At 42.3% G+C, this 19,795-nt stretch overlaps 1 protein-coding gene across 2 annotated transcripts in view; it reads right to left on the reverse strand.

The window, feature by feature from the left end:
• Positions 1-2,011: 2,011 nt before the first annotated feature.
• Positions 2,012-19,795, reverse strand: part of PRIM2 (DNA primase subunit 2) — a 339,774-nt gene continuing 321,990 nt past the window's right edge. For both annotated transcript variants that reach the window (XM_069726719.1, XM_069726718.1), the window contains exons 13-14: positions 8,266-8,334; positions 2,012-2,346 (exon numbers count right to left, since the gene is read on the reverse strand). In XM_069726719.1, the coding sequence (XP_069582820.1) occupies positions 2,119-2,346; positions 8,266-8,334 (297 nt within the window). In that variant the 3' untranslated portion in view covers positions 2,012-2,118. The remainder of the gene's footprint in view (positions 2,347-8,265; positions 8,335-19,795) is intronic.

Raw genomic sequence — 19,795 nt, forward strand, 5'->3', positions numbered from 1 at the left:
CACATAGTGCCGGATGTCAGCTGCGATAGGCAGCTGACACCCGGCCGCGCTCCCCCCGTGAGCGCGGCCGATCGCGTATGACGTACTATCCCGTCGGTGGGCATACGGACCCACACCACCTCGATGGGATAGTACGTCATATGTCAGAAAGGGGTTAAAGGCACCAGATTGATGATCACTATTAGTGGGTTGTGGGTGTCCACACAGTGTATGGATGAAGCAATAAGAAAGCCTGCTCATGATTAATAGGACCCATGAGACAGAAGCCCCTGTGTGGGTATCAACGAACGGTGGTAGAGCTTATAAGAGGGCCTAGTCCCACAATTTGGTTTCACTTGTGATCCAGTAATCTGACTTTTGGTCAGAACAAAACAGCCATAAACAGTATCCAGTTTTAAGTGTGCCGTCAAAACATATGCCTTTAGAAAGGGCTAGCACACCTCACTAATCTATGTGTTCCCTGTTCTCCCTTCTATAATTTTACTCAGAATCTTGTTTTATCATTTGTTCCCACACCCTCCATGCGGTTAGTAGCACTTTGTATCTGGATATATACACATACAGTCTTGTAACTGGTTCATGCAGCTCTACTTCAATAACCTTATCTATATATATAATTGTCTAAGGGTCACTTCCGTCTGTCCTTCTGTCTGTCACGGATATTCATTGGTCGCGGCCTCTGTCTGTCATGGAAATCCAAGTCGCTGATTGGTCGCGGCAAAACAGCCACGACCAATCAGCGACGGGCACAGTCCGGCGGCAACATGGCCGCTCCTTCCTCCCCGCAGTCAGTGCCCCCTCCAGTCAGCGCTCACACAGGGTTAATGGCAGCGTTAACTGACCGCGCTGCCACGGCGTAACGCACTCGGATAACGCTGCTATTAACCCTGTGTGACCAACGTTTTACTATTGATGCTGCCTATGCGGCATCAATAGTAAAAAGATCTAATGTTAAAAATAAAAAAAAATAAAAAATCGTTATATACTCACCGTCCGTCGGCCCCTCAACAGGCCTTTCCCGCTCGCGACGCTCCGGTAACCGGTCCATGCTGCGATCTCGCGAGATGATGACGTAGCAGTCTCGCGAGACCACTACGTCATCATCTCGCGAGACCGCAATGCACTCTTGAGATCCGGAGCACGGGAGGAGCGTCAGTAACCTCTTCGCTTGGATCCAGGAGCTCCGGAAGGTGAGTATATAACTTTATTTTAATTCTTTTTTTTAACAGGGATATGATGTCCACATTGCTATATACTACGTGGGCTTGGCAATATACTACATGGGCTGTGCAATATACTACGTGGGCTGTGCAACGTGGCTGGGCAATATACTACGTGGCTGTGCTATATACTACATGGGCTGTGCTATATACTACATGGGCTGTGCTATATACTACATGGGCTGTGCAATATGCTACGTGACTGGGCAATATACGTGGCTGGGCAACGTGACTGGGCAATATACTACGTGACTGGGCAATATACTACATACTACGTGGCTGGGCAATATACTACATACTACGTGGCTGGGCAATATACTACGTGACTGGGCAACATACTACGTGGCTGGGAAACATACTACGTGGCTGGGAAACATACTACGTGGCTGGGCAATATACTACGTGGCTGGGCAATATACTACGTGGACATGCATATTTTAGAATACCCGATGAGTTAGAATTGGGCCATTATCTAGTTTATCATAAAGATGGCTGCACTATCAAATAGAAGGATTTTTTACACTTTTGTGTAACCACAATTTCCTTATGTATTGTAATCTTGTGAGCAGGGCCCTCATTCCTCATTTAAATTGTAGAATATCTTACTCTGTAATGTCAGATCATTATTACTGCAATAATGAAATAAGGTACACTAAGGTTTCTTGTGGAAACCGCAAGGTTGTTTGCCACTGTTCTGTAAATTTCTAGACATTCAATAATGCAGTTCATTGTAACAGTTTCTGAAGACTCGAGATATCTTTATTTTTCAAAACATGAAAATAATTTTGTAAAAAAAAAAAAAAAACACAAACAAAAAGGGGCTGTAATGCGATTACAAGATATACACTCACAACAAAACCAGTAACTAAGACTGAGAGCTGCTCTGTGATTTTAGCATTCACTGCAGTTCACTGAATATCTGCTCCATTTCTTCCATATCCTCTGACTTTATGGTCATTTCATTTATACTTGAGGATGAGCTAGAAGCGATCTGGCTTGCAGGTGTTGCTTGAGAACTTTCCGTGGGAGTTTGCTCTTTCTTGACATCACGTCCACCAGTAAGCAGTTTTTGACTTTCAGCAAAATATTGATTTGGATGATTCAATGAAAACCCACAGTCATCAACCTGTGCAGAGATAATCAAAATGACAGAAATATAAAATGAAAATAAACTGAGCAAAGGAAAAAGGTTGTGTACTCCATAAATTTGTACTTGGATGGGTTCACACTGGGGTCTTTTGCGGTTACTTTATACTAGTAAATTATGATAGCATCCAACAACTATTTTATTGAATGCCGGGACACAGCTGCCCCGCTTGCTGGATTGAGAAAACTTCTAATGATGCATGCAACTTTATGGCAACTAGTCTAGATATTATAAAATCCAACAACACACATTCTGTCGTAAAGATCTACCAACAATAAGACGATTGTAGTGTGCTCCACTACTGGGAGACATCTGTCATCTGTAATATGTGGAGGACGTGGTAACAAGGCACCTGCATTGCCACTGTTAGGGATATAAAGCATTGGGTGGTGAACACCGACATTTCTGGACTGGCTGTGCAATGAGTCTTCCAAGGAAGATATACCCTTTGTAGCTGGTCACTGCTTCAACTAGGTATTGAGCACCTAGGGTTTTTATGTATATTTTCCTTCTTTCATATACAGTATATATTTTCCTTCTTTTTGGATCCTCTAACTTTTGGCTTCCAGCCTTAAAGTGATATGATATCAATTTGTCTATCCTGGACAATCTGCAGGATATACACTGCTCAAAAAATAAAGGAAACACAAATACTATATCCTAGATATCACTAAATATTTCAGATGCAACTCTATATTCATTACATCGTGGATAAAACACAAAAATGATCATTGTAACTCAAAATGAATATCCCATGGAGGTCTGTATTTGGAATGATACTCAAAATCAAAGCGCAAAATCAAATTACAGGCTGATCCAACATCAGTGGAAATGCCTCAAGACAATGAAATGCTGCTCAGTGGTGTGTGTGGCCTTCACGTGCCTATATGACCTCCCTACAATGCCTAGCCATGCTCCTGATGAGGCGGTGGATATTCTCATGACCGATCTCCTCCCAGACCTGGATTAAAGCATCAGTCAACACCTGGACAGTCGGTGGTGCAACGTGGCATTGGTGGTTGGAAGGAGACATGATGTCCCAGATGTGCTCAATTGGATTGAGGTCTATGGAACAGTCGGGCAAGTCCATAGCATTAATTCCTTCATCATGCAGGAGCTGCTGACACTTCATCCATATGAGGCCTAGCATTGTCATGCAGCAGAAGGAACCCAGAGCACAGTGCACCTGCATATTGTCTCACAATGGATCTGGGGGATCTCATCCCGATACCTAATGGCAGTCATGATACCTCTGGCTAGCACATGGAGAGCTGCACTGCCCTCCAAAGGAATCCCCCCCACCATTACTGATCCACTGCCAAACTAGTCATGCTGCAGAATAGCAAAGAAGAATAGGGGATCTCTCCAGCGAAAAATGACTCAATTTGTCAGATAAAAATTTAACTTTTAATCAAATCAACTAAAACATGTAACAAGTGTAGGTAACAATACCAGAGATTCCACACACATGTATAAAACCAACGCATTTCAGCATCTGCCCTTTATCATGGTGCTGCAGGATGTTGCATGCAGCAGAATGTTCTCCACGGCGCGTTATCAGACTCTGTCACATGCTCACTGTAAACTTGCTCTCATTCAGGAAGAGCACAGGACGTCAATGTCGAATCTGACAATCTTGGTGTTCTCTAGCAAATGCCAATAGCTTTGTATGGCGCTGAGCTGTAAGCACAACTCTGAAGTGTGGACGTCGGGCCCTCATACCACACTCATGGAGTCAGTTTCTGACAGTTTGAGTAGACACATGGATGTTAGTGGCCTGCTTGAGGTCATTTTGCAAGGTTCTGGCACTGTTCCCCCTTGCGCAAAGGAGGTAGTGGTCCTGCTACTGGGTTGTTGTCCTCCTATGGCCCCCTATACATCTGCTGGTGTACTGATCTGTCTCATGGTATCTGCTCCATGCTCTGGACACTGTGCTGACAGACACAGCTACACTTCTTGCTACAGCTTTTATTGATGTGCCATCCTGCAACTTCTAAGGTTTGTAGACACAGCCTCATGCTACTGTACAGTACCCTTAGTGGTTAGAGCAATGGCAAAATGCAAAACTGACCAAAACAACTGCCAAAAAGAATGAGAACAGAGAAATGGTCTGTGGTCACCACCTGCAGAACCATTCCTATAAAGGGGATTGTCTAGCTAATTGCCTAGAATTTCTACTTGTTGTCTGTTCCATTTGTACAACAGCAGAAGTTGATTCACAATTGTGTGATAGACTTGGAGTTACATTGTGTTGTTTAAGTGTTCCCTTTATTTTTTTGAGCAGTGTATAAACATAAGAGAAATAGGCAGCATCAAAGACGTATCAAGCAGAATTCATTTTGCTCATCACATAACAGCTAAATTACACACATTACATGTATGCTTGAAAAAGACCTGCAATGGGTAGATATGTACCTGTTATGCTTTTTGCAAAATAAATTCTGCTTGATACATTATCACCAGTTCAGAACGCTATCTATTTCTTTTACATTTGTGGAATTCCTTGGTTTTCTGGATGCTGAATGTTAGGTTGAAGGCCAGTCTTAACTACATTCAATCTATAGGATATGTCAATATGAGATCAGTATTGGTCCGACACCCAGGACCCCCACAATTAGCTGAAATCAGCACGGACAATGTAGGAACTAAGCAATGTATGGCACAGAACACACAGCTTAGTGGCCAATGCTGAGTACAGCAATTTATCTCCAATTCAAAGTGCATAGGTGAATGGAATATAAAGTCCAGTATGCAGCAGTGGCTACAAAGCTGCTGTGTTCTAGCCAGTACATCGCTTAGCTCCGGCCACAGCACAACTCCGCTAATCATGCAAATGACAGGCCATCCATCAACTGTTCAGCCCTGAACAACACCTTTAAAGGGAATCTGTCAGCAGGTTTTTGTAATCTCATTTGAGAGCAGCAAGATGTAGACATAGAGACACTGATTCCAAGAATGTATCACTTAGTTTAAAGTAGGGGTGGGGAATCTTTTTTTCTGCCAAGGGCCATTCTGCCCAAGAATGCGGTCCCTGAGAATCTGCTCAGGGGCCTGATAAAAGGTCATCGAGGGCCATAAATGGCCCTGAGGTTCCACACTCCTGGTTTAAAAGGTGCAGTATTTTGGACAGATTTTCATATGTAGGCTGCAGCAGAGCTGAGAAAGCTTACCCTGCCTACAACAGGCTCTGGATTTACATTCTCTATAGACCAGGGGTGGGGAATCTTTTTTTCTGCCGTGGGCCATTTGGATATTTCTACCATCCTTCGGGGACCGTACAAACTCCGCCCACAAAGTACATCCTGACTCTGGCACTGGTTTCAGAACGTAATCTTTCATTGCATGCCCTTCAATGTTCAGTAGTGAACACTGTGTGTGTGTGCTAACAGAACAAGAAGAAATTAATGAGCTTGTGGCAATCAAAATACAGCTCCTTGCCCTAGAATGTGGTCCCTGAGAATCTGCTCGGGAGCCTGATAAAAGGTCATTGGGGGCCGTAAATGGCCCTGGGGACTGAGGTTCCCCACCCCTGCTATAGACAGTGAGCTGCTTATCACAGTAGTGGGCAGAGTCGTGAAGCGAGAGCCAGCTAATCACAACAATGATTATGTCCTAGTGATAAAATCTTCATTTTAAGTAAACATCACCACATAGCCGGACATTGGACACATGGTTGAATTCTGTGTTTTACCCCAACCTGTCTTCATACTACATGGCAAAAACCTGCTGACAGATTTGCTTTAAATCACACTATTTAACACAGAGATATCTAAAAACAAAAGACTGAACAGTATAGATTGGAATCATTAGTATTCAGCAAAAAGATTTGCAGGACCATGGCTCAACATCCACATTGGTACTACAGCAGTGCCAGGACCAGAGCTTAGGAAGCATCCTCTTACCGGTCACCATCCACGGTGCGTCTTCTGTTTATTATGTCTGACATGACCACATATTAATGGTGTCATGCTGAGCCAACCAGTCATAAAATGCACCGGGGAAGCTAGCAGGTAGAAGGAGCTTTAAAGGGCTCTGGTCTGGACTACCAGGGGTCCTGTAACTTTTTTTGATCAACTCTAGACAACATACTATATATCAGTGAAATTGCAGACTCAGACATAATGTGAATAGTGCCATAGATAAGCTGTGTAAGGGTACCGTCACACAGTGGCACTTTTGTGGCTACGACAGTACGATCCGTGACGTTCCAGCGATATCGTTACGATATCGCTGTGTCTGACACGCAGCAGCGATCAGGGACCCTGCTGAGAATCGTACGTCGTAGCACATCGTTTGGAACTTTCTTTCGTCGCTGGATCTCCCGCTGTCTTCGCTGGATGTGTGTGTGACACCGATCGAGCGATGCGTTCGCTTGTAGCCAGGGTAAACATCGGGTTACTAAGCGCAGGGCCGCGCTTAGTAACCCGATGTTTACCCTGGTTACCAGCGTAAAAAACAAAACAAACACTACATACTTACATTCCGGTGTCGGTCAGGTCCCTTGCCGTCTGCTTCCCGTACTCACTGACTGCCGGCCGTAAAGTGAAAGCAGAGCACAGCGGTGACTCACCGCTGTGCTGGTGCTTTCACTTTACGGCCGGCAGTCAGTGAGTGCGGGAAGCAGACGGCAAGGGACCTGACGGACACCGGAATGTAGGTATGTAGTGTTTGTTTTGTTTTTTACGCTGGTAACCAGGGTAAACATTGGGTTACTAAGCGCGGCCCTGCGCTTAGTAACCCGATGTTTACCCTGGTTACCCGGGGACTTCGGCATCGTTGGTCGCTGGAGAGCTGTCTGTGTGACAGCTCTCCAGAGACCACACTACGACTTACCTACGATCACGGCCAGGTCGTATCGCTGGTCGTGATTGTTGGTAAATCGTATAGTGTGACGGTACCCTTATACAAATCAGTATTTAGTTTCTACATCTTCTGCAAGCACGCACAGTCGCTGCCTGTTTGGGATCAATGGTCCCTATCTGATCTCATCTTAAAATTCAATTAAATAACCTCATAAATGCTTTGTTGCTTTAGCTCTAATTGAGCAGAATGTTGAAACATGTAATAGGTCACACATTTATTTTAAATATAATCACACATGAGGGAAATACACAATCTAATGGACCAGCTTTTATTACGATGTGTTGCGAATTCTCTACGATATGTATGCCATCGTGGCGGATCAATAAGAAGCTGCAGCATTTATCAGTCATATCGGCCTCCTTACAACTTGTCAGTGATGCTATCTCTTTTCTCTGCACAATGACCTTCACACAAACACAAGTTTCACATTTCAAGCTAGGGCTAATGTGGTTTTCGAGCAATTAATGCAATAGTGGAACACTTAGGAATTTTCTTTTGGGCCTAATTAAGTGGTTTAGAGCAGGCAGCTGAAATGTTACAATCTACAAGGCTTTGTGGTTACCGGTGTCAATTAACAGGGTGACATACCTGCATTTCTAGAGGGCATTATTTTTATCTGCTCTTACATAGTATAATATATATACACGTTTATTTACACATACACACACAATGAAATGACAGATAAGAAACAGTAATGCCTTTGCTAGAAAAGCTTGTATTATTTCTCAACATTTTTCCTGCAGGTAGAGCATGCTTACTTGCAAATTAGGAATTAGGATTCCATGGCAGACAAATACCAACCATGACAAGATGCTTGCTAAACTATTAAGCAATTGATTGTACAAATCTGCATGGCCAGTTTACAAAGATAACAAAAAATATTTGGGGGAACGTGGAAACCATGTTAGAACACTTTGGTTTCATAGGGGAACCACTCTTGTAAGGAAATACTTTTATGGGGACAAAAATAAAGTACCGGTAAATCTAATATTCTAACCCAACATGACTGGAAACATTCATACAAAAGGAGCTTACATTGTGCGTCAACTCAAAATACTTCTGGCATGCAAGCTGGAAATGCATACCTTTTACTAGGTCCAATATCTAGAACAAAATGAGAATGTAAGTTAATAAAAACAGGAAATAAGAAAAAGTAAATCACACTGATAGGCTGCCTTCATATTTGTGTTGGAGACGCCACCAAAACTGCAGCAGTCTGCACTATATGATCCAGTATGTCCTCCTTCATAGTCAGTGGGGTCCATCTAACACCATTGTTGTCCAACAGGTGCAGGTACAACACTGCCGGTATTTCAGAAATAAAAATAAGTGCATTGTTTAGAAAGACCTGGTCACGTCACATTTAGTAAAAGCAGAGGAGCAATGAGGTACGGTATACTAGGCAAGTTGTCATCATATAGGAGGAAGTATTGATCAATAGGAGGCTTTGAATATTTCGAGCAGACAAAACTAAATCCTGTTTCTATGGAAATAAATATTAAATTTGACAAGTGCTACGTTTTAGCAGAAAAGTTAAGTCATTATGAAATTATGATCTAAGTAAAGTTAACCATATCAGGTGAAGACTGGAACCTTCCAAAGGAGTCTTGTCATTGCAGGATAGTGCACCCGCCCACTAGCCTCATAGCGCCCTGCAAAAACTCTATGAAATTGGCATTGAAATTCTCGTTTATCTGCCATATTCTCCTGACTTGGCCCCACCTGTTCATCTCCTTTAAAAGTTTATTTTCTATGCTATGCCAACTATATATCAATACCCTTCGTATAGGAGCCAATTCCTTAGTGACTGCCATTTCAATAAAATTCTGACATGTTATAAATATACCCAAGACTGCCACTGATCTCCAAAATGAAGAAACAGAAGTGCTCAGAAGAGTACGTCTCCCCTCTCCTTGGACAGACTTTCTGTTAAGTCCTTCTCCAGTTCTTAAGTAGAGCAACTACTGGTTGAGCACTTCTGCTTCTTTGTTTTAGTGATTCGTGAAGGTCTCGAAACCCTGAATACTAAAAAAATTACACTTTAGAAAGGGTTATCCACATTTACTAGTCCTCTAGCTTCTATACATAAAAATAACAAAATCGGCCTTATTTTTCACCCTTAGCTCCAGCACTACCTCGCCACTGCTGCTGCTTCCTTAACATGACTACAGCATGTGAATGCTACAGCCAATTTTTGACCTCAGTGGCGATCCTCAGGTAGACAACACAAGATCACTGAGCCCAGTGACTGGCTGCAGCAGTCAAGTGCTTTAGACAGGACATCATTTCAGGAATTTCAACAAAGACTGGGATAGCAACAGGGAGGAAGTGGGAAAAAGCAATGATAATTTAGCTAATAGTTATTTTTTAAAAGTGCAAGCTTGTGGATTAAATGTAATCAGGGATGGATCCCCACGGTACTAAGTACTGGAACCGGCATCCCACGGCCCTCTTCCTCCAATTTTCCAAAGCAAAATGGAAGGCACATGCGCAGTGCACCCGACAAGAACTGCCAATATTTTATATTGGTTCCTGACTTTTGATCACTGTGATAGACCCTTTCACAGTGACCAAAAGCCAATAATTAGAAAATATGGCGGCACACGGGCTGTGCATCGCTGTGCATGCCCTTGATCATCCCCCTAGTCAGATTACATTTTTTTATTTAATCATTTTTATTTCTTTCATTCTTTGCCATTCGGGTGAGAATTAGTTTTTTTCAAAAGTAACAGAAAAAAAAATGATGACGATATGACGACTTATTGTTGGATAAAATCCTTGAGAGGTGTTGTTTCCAAACTGGGGTCAGTTGTAGGGGTTTCTGCTGTTTAGACACCTTAAGGGCGCTGCAAAAGCGAAATAGTGCTGCAATCTCTTTCAGCCAAATTTGTGCTCCAAAATTCAAATATTGTTCCTTCCGCTCCAAGCACTGCAGTTTTCCAAACAGATCCTTTTCATTTTTTTTTTTTTTCATTCCACTTTGCATTCATTCCAGTGTAGCACCTGAATGGTTAAGAAAAAATTACTGACAGCAGTTTTAAAGTACCGTATAGGAGGGGTGCAGTTTTTAAAATTGTATCACTTTTTGGGGAGTTTCCAATATATAGACCCCTCAGTCAATTGAAATCTGAATAGGCCCCTAAAAGAAAGGTTTTGTAAATTTGTTGAAAAAATAAGAAATTGCTGCTAAGCATTTTACCCTTCAAAACATCCTAACAAGACAAAACTACATTAGAAAAATGATACAGATGTACAGTAGACATATGGGAAATGTTATTTATTAATTATATTGCACAGCATGACCAACTGGTTTAAGGAAATAAAAGTTAGAAAATTGCGATTTTGCTTTTTCTAAAATTTTGCCAAAATTTTGATATTTTCACAAATAAACGCAAATCATATTGAACGAATTTTACCACTATCATGAAGTACAATACGTCATGAAAAAAATCTTAGCATCAGTAGGATACACTGAAGCGTTCCAGAGTTATTACCACAATCTGGTCAGATTTCTAAAAATTAGCCTGGTCATTAAGGTCACTAAGGAGACTAAGGAGTTAAAGAAGATTGTTCCAAGCATTTTATTTTAAATATTTAGTTTGCATTGTCAAAAAAGTTTTCCTATGTCGTACATGCTGGAAGAAGACTTCCTTCCTGTGCGGACAGTATTGGCAAAACATCAAGGTGTACGGGTTTCATGGCTGCTAAATAGAACGGGAGTCAATTGACCGGAGAATATCAGACTATTATAGCTTCCAGGTAATGGAGGAGTACAGCCGCTCCTCTTGAGACAATAGAATGACAGAGGAGCTGCACACAAAGACGCGACCTGGTCCTACCTAGGCCTTCAGCAGTACAATAAAGTTGTTAAGAAATTATGGTAACTTCCCACTACAAAGGTAAACACTCGTTCTGTCTCATTCTGTATAGCCAAGCTGACAAGTCAGCATCATATGGCAAGAATTGTCAGCTTATTAGTGAATAGTCATACACAAAAAAATATTCTGATTAAAAAACCTGATTTAAATACTTTTGAATACCTTAAATACATTTTCTCACATTTAGTTGTGAAACAGATGTATTGCAAAAAAGTGCTACCGAGTCCAATCTTTTACCAGGGCACTAATGCATAGAGAAACAGAGCAGAGCATAGAATGGATGCCTTTACACAGATGACCCCTTAAATAATGTGGAACTAAAGAGCAGACCTCAGGTACAGATGTGGTTTCATCGCCTTTAAGCCTGAATTATTTATGAACACAGAGTGGAACACAACGCTGCCATGTAATCAGACGAAACAATGCTATAGCTAACCCAACAGAGCCCTGCCAAGTACCGCAGTGTGAAAGTTCCCTTTTCAACATCTGTTAAGATGACAGCCTGCTAAAAATACAATTTGCTTCTTAATTTTGACTTTATGTAATCTCTTCAGGGTTGAATGCTCTTCAATTCTTATCAACAAAATGCAATGCTGGTTGACCTTTATAGTGGATAGACAACATCCCTGCTAAGTCCCATACAACAATCAAAAGAAGTCCTTTGCCAGCTTATCAAACCCAGGAAATTGCTGCTATGAAGAGATAACCTCTGCTACAGTACACAATTGAAGAAAGGTGACATCTTACCCCTCCTTTCTAGAGCCATGTTTCCCCATGTCAGACACAGCAATGGAGTCAGCCTGAAATCCCCGCTGTCCACATTATTAGATGCCGCCTTACAGCTATTGAAAGCTGAAGAAATAAATTACGTTTACTGAGTGGATTAAATCAGGAGATAAGGCCACAAGTGCTAACGATTTGGTTTTTCTGTTACTGCCAAACAGATTATATATTTCCGCCTTACGTGTCCCTTCTTAGTATGAGCATTAGGCTATGTGCACACGTTCAGGATTTCTTGCAGAAAATTCCTGAGAAAACCCAAAATTTTCTAAAGATATCTGCGGATTTTTCCCAATGCATTATATAGTGGGAAATCCGCAAAATTAATAAACATGCTGCGTTTTTTACCGCGATGCATTTTTTTTGGGCGGAAAAAAAACGCATCATGTGCACAAAAATTGCAGAATTCATTCTAAATGATGGGATGCATAAAGTAAGCTGCTTTTTTGCGGTTTTATAGCATTTTTATAGCGAAAAAACAAAAAAAACACGAAAAATCAGCAACGTGTGCACACAGCCTTAGTGTTCTCCGCAGCACGTTTATACCCCCTTTTCCTAAGGAAGCCAATAATCTTAATACAGTCTCTCAAAGCCAGCAGATTCATTAGGCGTTATAAACAGCTGCATATTAAAATACAGCGCTATATGCCATCAGTGGAAGTGTGAATGCATATCTTGTTACGATTTCTCATTTCTAGAGTCATTTAGACCTACCGTATCTAGATCTACATTGTCAGTCATGAACACAACCAGCACCCCTCTGTTCACCAGCTATCAGTTTTATAACAAGTCAGCCCAAATGTGGGAAATAAACAGCAGACCCTTTTTTCCTGCGTCATAAACCTCTTCATAGATTACATACACACTGCATTCAGTGGGGCTTTGAAGGTTTCTATCTGAATTGCATTAAGAAATGGAGTGGGGTCAGACTCTGACGGAGCCATTCATTACAATGAGACCAAGTGAGTTTGAATGGACAGAGTTTGAGTTGCTCTGCAGAGAAGTCAATCTTTTCAGACGAACACGAGTGTAGTCAACTACACTGAAAAGTCGGACACCGCCGCAAAAATGGAGTCCATTTGAGCTAATTATCTCTCATTTTAATGAATGATTCTGCCAGAGGCTTATATAAAACCAGTGCTTGCACGATTCAGGTGTAAGGATAGTGAACTGTGCTACAGCGTTCCTGCCCCTGAAGACACCAATCGCATCAGAATGATGTGCTATGATGTAATGTGAATAGCGTCCTGCGACGACTTTTGTATATATTGTGTAGTGTGAAGTAATGTTAGCAATGTACAGTATAAGTTGTAATAATATAAGGTATAGTGTATAATATAGGTAGTGTAAGATGTATATAGTTTACTGTAATATAGGTAGTGACCATAGGGTAAGTTAGGATGCAGTAAATGATTGGGACTAGCCCACATGGTGTGGGGTTAGTGTTAGGGAAAGTTAGTTAGGGACTGGAGTGTAAAGTTAGCAGAGCTGCATGAACGGGTGACCCTAAGTGAGAGGAGACTAAAGACGAGGGATAGTGTGATACTGACGAGACAGAGTGGTGTTCCGGAGAGGGGTCCTTGGATAGGACACCGAGCTACGAAGCCAAAGCTTGTAAAGCAGAACGTAACTAACCTAAGCAGGACTGAGTACGACAGACCAGTAGTGGTCACGAGTGATAGAGTTCAAGGGCATCAGTAGTGGAAGAAATAGGACGTGGAACTAAAGAGGAAGACTTGCTAATCAGGACTGTAGCGTTAAGGAGGGTTGATCCTATTGACAGATTCCCTTTAATCTTTTTGCTCATAGGTTTATTTACTCATTGTTAATCTGGTATGACAAAGCATTAACTTGTAATGGCCCTTGGCTAAAAAAGTTGCTAGGAAAGTCTAAAAAAGGATTTATGGAGTTGTGTGATTTACCTCCTTGTCTGGACATCTGTTATGGTTGGAGATCAGAAGATGTACGGTGTAAATGCATAATGTGACGTTTTTTTTTTTTTGTGTCTGTTTCCACAGTATGTAGAGACTTTGCCGTGCTAGAAGATCATAGTCTTGCACACTCCTTACAAGAACAGGAAAGTAAGTGATTTTCAAGAACTACATATTGTGATATGTCCTATTTATATGGATACCTGTGAGTATTTCTATTAAAGGGTCTTTCCACCACTTTATTTAACCCCTTCATGACCCAGCCTATTTTGACCTTAAAGACCTTGCCGTTTTTTGCAATTCTGACCAGTGTCCCTTTATGAGGTAATAACTCAGGAACGCTTCAACGGATCCTAGCGGTTCTGAGATTGTTTTTTCGTGACATATTGGGCTTCATGTTAGTGGTAAATTTAGGTCAATAAATTATGCGTTTATTTGTGATAAAAACGGAAATTTGGCGAAAATTTTGAAAATTTCGCAATTTTCACATTTTGAATTTTTATTCTGTTAAACCAGAGAGATATGTGACACAAAATAGTTAATAAATAACATTTCCCACATGTTTACTTTACATCAGCACAATTTTGGAAACAAAATTTTTTTTTGTTAGGAAGTTATAAGGGTTAAAATTTGACCAGCGATTTGTCATTTTTACAACGAAATTTACAAAACCATTTTTTTTAGGGACCACCTTACATTTGAAGTCAGTTTGAGGGGTCTATATGGCTGAAAATACCCAAAAGTGACACCATTCTAAAGACTGCACCCCTCAAGGTACTCAAAACCACATTCAAGAAGTTTATTAACCCTTCAGGTGCTTCACAGCAGCAGAAGCAACATGGAAGGAAAAAATGAACATTTAACTTTTTAGTCACAAAAATTCTTTTAGCAACAATTTTTTTATTTTCCCAATGGTAAAAGGAGAAACTGAACCACGAAAGTTGTTGTCCAATTTGTCCTGAGTACGCTGATACCTCATATGTGGGGGTAAACCACTGTTTGGGCGCACGGCAGGGCTTGGAAGGGAAGGAGCGCCATTTGACTTATTTAATCAAAAATTGGCTCCACTCTTTAGCGGACACCATGTCACGTTTGAAGAGCCCCCGTGTGCCTAAAAATTGGAGCTCCCCCACAAGTGACCCCATTTTGGAAACTAGACGCCCCAAGGAACTTATCTAGATGCATAGTGAGCACTTTGAACCCCCAGGTGCTTCACAAATTGATCCGTAAAAATGAAAAAGTACTTTTTTTTCACAAAAAAATTATTTTAGCCTCAATTTTTTCATTTTCACATGGGCAACAGGATAAAATGGATCCTAAAATGTGTTGGGCAATTTCTCCTGAGTACAAAAATACCTCACATGTGGGGGTAAACCACTGTTTGGGCACATGGTAAGGCTCGGAAGGGAAGGCGCGCCATTTGACTTTTTGAATGGAAAATTGGTTCCAATTGTTAGCGGACACCATGTCGCGTTTGGAGAGACCCTGTGTGCCTAAACATTGGAGCTCCCCCACAAGTGACCCCATTTTGGAAACTAGACCCCCCAAGGAACTTATCTAGATGCATATTGAGCACTTTAAATCCCCAGGTGCTTCGCAGAAGTTTATAACGCAGAGCCATGAAAATAAAAAATAATTTTTCTTTCCTCAAAAATGATTTTTTAGCCTGGAATTTCCTATTTTGCCAAGGATAATAGGAGAAATTGGACCCCAAATATTGTTGTCCAGTTTGTCCTGAGTACGCTGATACCCCATATGTGGGGGTAAACCACTGTTTGGGCGCACGGCAGGGCTTGGAAGGGATGGCACGCCATTTGGCTTTTTAAATGGAAAATTAGCTCCAATCATTAGCGGACACCATGTCACGTTTGGAGAGCCCCTGTGTGCCTAAACATTGGAGATCCCCCAGAAATGACACCATTTTGGAAACTAGACCCCCAAAGGAACTAATCTAGATGTGTGGTGAGGACTTTGAACCCCCAAGTGCTTCACAGAAGTTTATAACGCAGAGCCATGAAAATAAAATAAAAAAAATATTTTCTCAAAAATGATCTTTTAGCCTGCAATTTTTTATTTTCCCAAGGGTAACAGGAGAAATTTGACCCCAAAAGTTGTTGTCCAGTTTCTCCTGAGTACGCTGATACCCAATATGTGGGGGTAAACTACTGTTTGGGCACATGCCGGGGCTCGGAAGTGAAGTAGTGACGTTTTGAAATGCAGACTTTGATGGAATGCTCTGTGGGCGTCACGTTGCGTTTGCAGAGCCCCTGATGTGGCTTAACAGTAGAAACCCCCCACAAGTGACCCCATTTTGGAAACTAGACCCCGAAAGGAACTTATCTAGATGTGTGGTGAGCACTTTGAACCCCCAAGCGCTTCATAGAAGTTTATAATGCAGAGCCGTGAAAATAGTTTTCTTTCCTCAAAAATAATTATTTAGCCCAGAATTTTTTAATTTTCCCAAGGGTAACAGGAGAAATTTGACCCCAATATTTGTTGTCCAGTTTCTCCTGAGTACGGTGATACCCCATATGTGGGAGTAAACTACTGTTTGGGCACATGCCGGGGCTTGGAATTGAAGTAGTGACGTTTTGAAATGCAGACTTTGATGGCATGCTCTGCGGGCGTCACGTTGCGTTTGCAGAGCCCCTGATGTGCCTAAACAGTAGAAACCCCCCACAAGTGACCCCATTTTGGAAACTAGACCCTGAAAGGAACTTATCTAGATGTGTGGTGAGCACTTTGAACCCCCAAGTGCTTCATAGAAGTTTATAATGCAGAGCCGTGAAAATAATAAATACGTTTTCTTTCCTCAAAAATAATTATTTCGCCCAGAATTTTTTATTTTCCCAAGGGTTACAGGAGAAATTGGACCCCAAAAGTTGTTGTCCAGTTTCTCCTGAGTACGCTGATACCCCATGAGTGGGGGTAAACCACTGTTTGGGCACACGTTGGGGCTCAGAAGGGAAGTAGTGACTTTTGAAATGCAGACTTTGATGGAATGGTCTGCGGGTGTCACGTTGCGTTTGCAGAGCCCCTCGTGTGCCTAAACAGTAGAAACCCCCACAAGTGACCCCATTTTAGAAACTAGACCCCCCAAGGAACTTATCTAGATATGTGGTGAGCACTTTGAACCCCCAAGTGCTTCACAGACGTTTACAACGCAGAGCCGTGAAAATAAAAAATCATTTTTCTTTCCTCAAAAATTATGTTTTAGCAAGCATTTTTTTAGATTCACAAGGGTAAAAGGAGAAATTGGACCCCAATTTAGGGGTCGTCCTAAAAAACGGTTCTGATCAGCATCCTCACTCCTGGTCTCTTATCCACAGTGCTTTTAGGGACTCTGTGCCCTGTCCGTGCCGTCCCGGACCTCCGTTCCCCTGTCTCCTGGACCATTTGTGGTATGTGTCTATTAGGTTCGGCCTCTGGCCTCCTCCATAGTATGTGTGCTTTGTCTCACTCTCTGTCACTCTCTATAGGAGCCTCTGTCTCCATTTACCGGACAAGTTTCGTCCTCCTCCTCTTTCCTCCATTACAATTCACTAAGGTCAGTTTTGCTCTACCCATTGTTTTCAAAAAGCTATGTATTTATATATATATCTGTATGTTTACAGTAGTCTGTGAAGCCTGCCGCCATCCGTTTATCTGCCTGCCTGAACGCTGATTCAATATTCATACTACATGTATACTCCTCTGGGCCTCGTTCATGGTTTATTTTTAAGATTTGTACATATGTATATATTTTTCTCACAGAATATGGTTATTTACTGTACTTTATTTTTGTTCTTTTGACGTATACAGCATTTCTATAGATCTCTGGCAACACAGTTACTTTTTACATGTGTATCATACTATGCATATTCTGCCCCCCGCCGCCCCCCCCCTTTTTTTGTTCATTGCGTCCACTGTGTTTTTACCTCCTATTATGTTCTACTATCTTGATTTTGCTGTATATTGTCTTGATGTTTTGATTTTCACCATCTCTAATGTAGTATATTTCATGTTTTTTCAGTGAGGTTTGAGAAAGACCTTTCAGGTCGAAACGTTCCTCCTCAGAAATCTGTTGACCACTGTGGTGTTACCTTAATAAATACTTCACATCTCTGATGCAAAATATTGTCTGAGTGCGGTTGTTTGCCCAAATCTATGATTGATCTGGATCCAGTCCAGGTTCAGCCGGCACCAGCTCCTCTCTACAGAGTGCACGCCTTTCTCCCTCCAATACATGGTACTGTAAACCTGATGGAATACTGCTGCGAATCCGCAGCCAAATCCGCACCGTGTGCACATAGCCTAATTCTAAAGGTATGTGCACACGCTGCGGAAAACGCTGCGGATCCGCAGCAGTTTCCCATGAGTTTACAGTTCAATGTAAACCTACGGGAAACAAAAATCGCTGTACACATGCTGCGGAAAAACTGCACGGAAACGCAGCGGTTTACATTCCGCAGCATGTCACTTCTTTGTGCGGATTCCGCAGCGGTTTTACAACTGCTCCAATAGAAAATCGCAGTTGTAAAACCGCAGTGAAATGCGCAGAAAAAACGCGGTAAATCCGCCATAAATCCGCAGCGGTTTAGCACTGCGGATTTATCAAATCCGCAGCGGAAAAATCCGCAGAGGACCAGAATACGTGTGCACATACCGAAACCCTAACCCTACACCCCTAACCCTATTCTAACATTAGTGGAAAAAAAAAAATTTCTTTATTTTTTTTATTGTCCCTACCTATGGGGGTGACAAAGGGGGGGGTCATTTATTATTTTTTTTATTTTGATCACTGTGATAGATTATATCTCAGTGATCAAAATGCACTTTGGAACGAATCTGCCGGCCGATTCGGCGGGCGCACTGCGCATGCGCCCGCCATTTTGGAAGATGGCGGCGCCCAGGGAGAAGACGGACGGGACCCCGGCTGGATCGGTAAGTATGATGGGGTGGGGGGGACCACGGGGGGGGGGGGGAAATCGGAGCGCGGGAGGGGTGGAATGGAGCACGGGGGGGTGGAACGGAGCACCGGGGGGTGTAGATCGGAGTGCAGGGGGGGTGATTGGAGCACGGGGGTGAGCGGACAAGAGCACGGGGGGGAGCGGAGCACTGGATGGAGGGGAGCCAGAGCAGTGTACCGGCCAGATCGGGGGGCTGGGGGGGGCGATCGGTGGGGTGGGGGCACATTAGTATTTCCAGCCATGGCCGATGATATTTCAGCATCGGCCATGGCTGGATTGTAATATTTCACCCGTTATAATAGGTGAAATATTACAAATCGCTCTGATTGGCAGTTTCACTTTCAACAGCCAATCAGAGCGATCGTAGCCACGAGGGGGTGAAGCCACCCCCCCCCGGGCTAAACTACCACTCCCCCTGTCCCTGCAGATCGGGTGAAATGGGAGTTAACCCTTTCACCGGATCTGCAGGGACGCGATCTTTCCATGACGCCACATAGGCGTCATGGGTCGGATTGGCACCGACTTTCATGACGCCTACGTGGCGTCATGGGTCGGGAAGAGGTTAAATACTGTAATCTAGCATGTAAAATAATAAAAAAATTTTTTTACTGTATACGTTCAAATCCAGTAATGTTTATTAACAACATATACAGTCATGGCCAAAAGTATTGACACCCCTGCAATTCTGTCAGATAACTCATTTTCTTCCTGAAAATGATTGCAAACACAAATTATTTGGTATTATCTTCATTTAATTTGTCTTAAATGAAAAAACACAAAGAATTGTCCTAAAGCCAAATTGGAGATAATTCCACACCAAACATAAAGGGGGTGGACAAAAGTATTGGCACTGTTCGAAAAATCATGTGATGCTTCTCTAATTTGTGTAATTAACAGCACCTGTAACTTACCTGTGGCACCTAACATGTGTTGGCAATAACTAAATCACACTTGCAGCCAGTTGACATGGATTAAAGTTGACTCAACCTCTGTCCTAGTGTGTACCACATTGAGCAAGGAGAAAAGA

This window comes from Ranitomeya imitator, chromosome 5 (assembly GCF_032444005.1).
Source record: "Ranitomeya imitator isolate aRanImi1 chromosome 5, aRanImi1.pri, whole genome shotgun sequence".
Taxonomy (NCBI): Eukaryota; Metazoa; Chordata; class Amphibia; order Anura; family Dendrobatidae; genus Ranitomeya; species Ranitomeya imitator.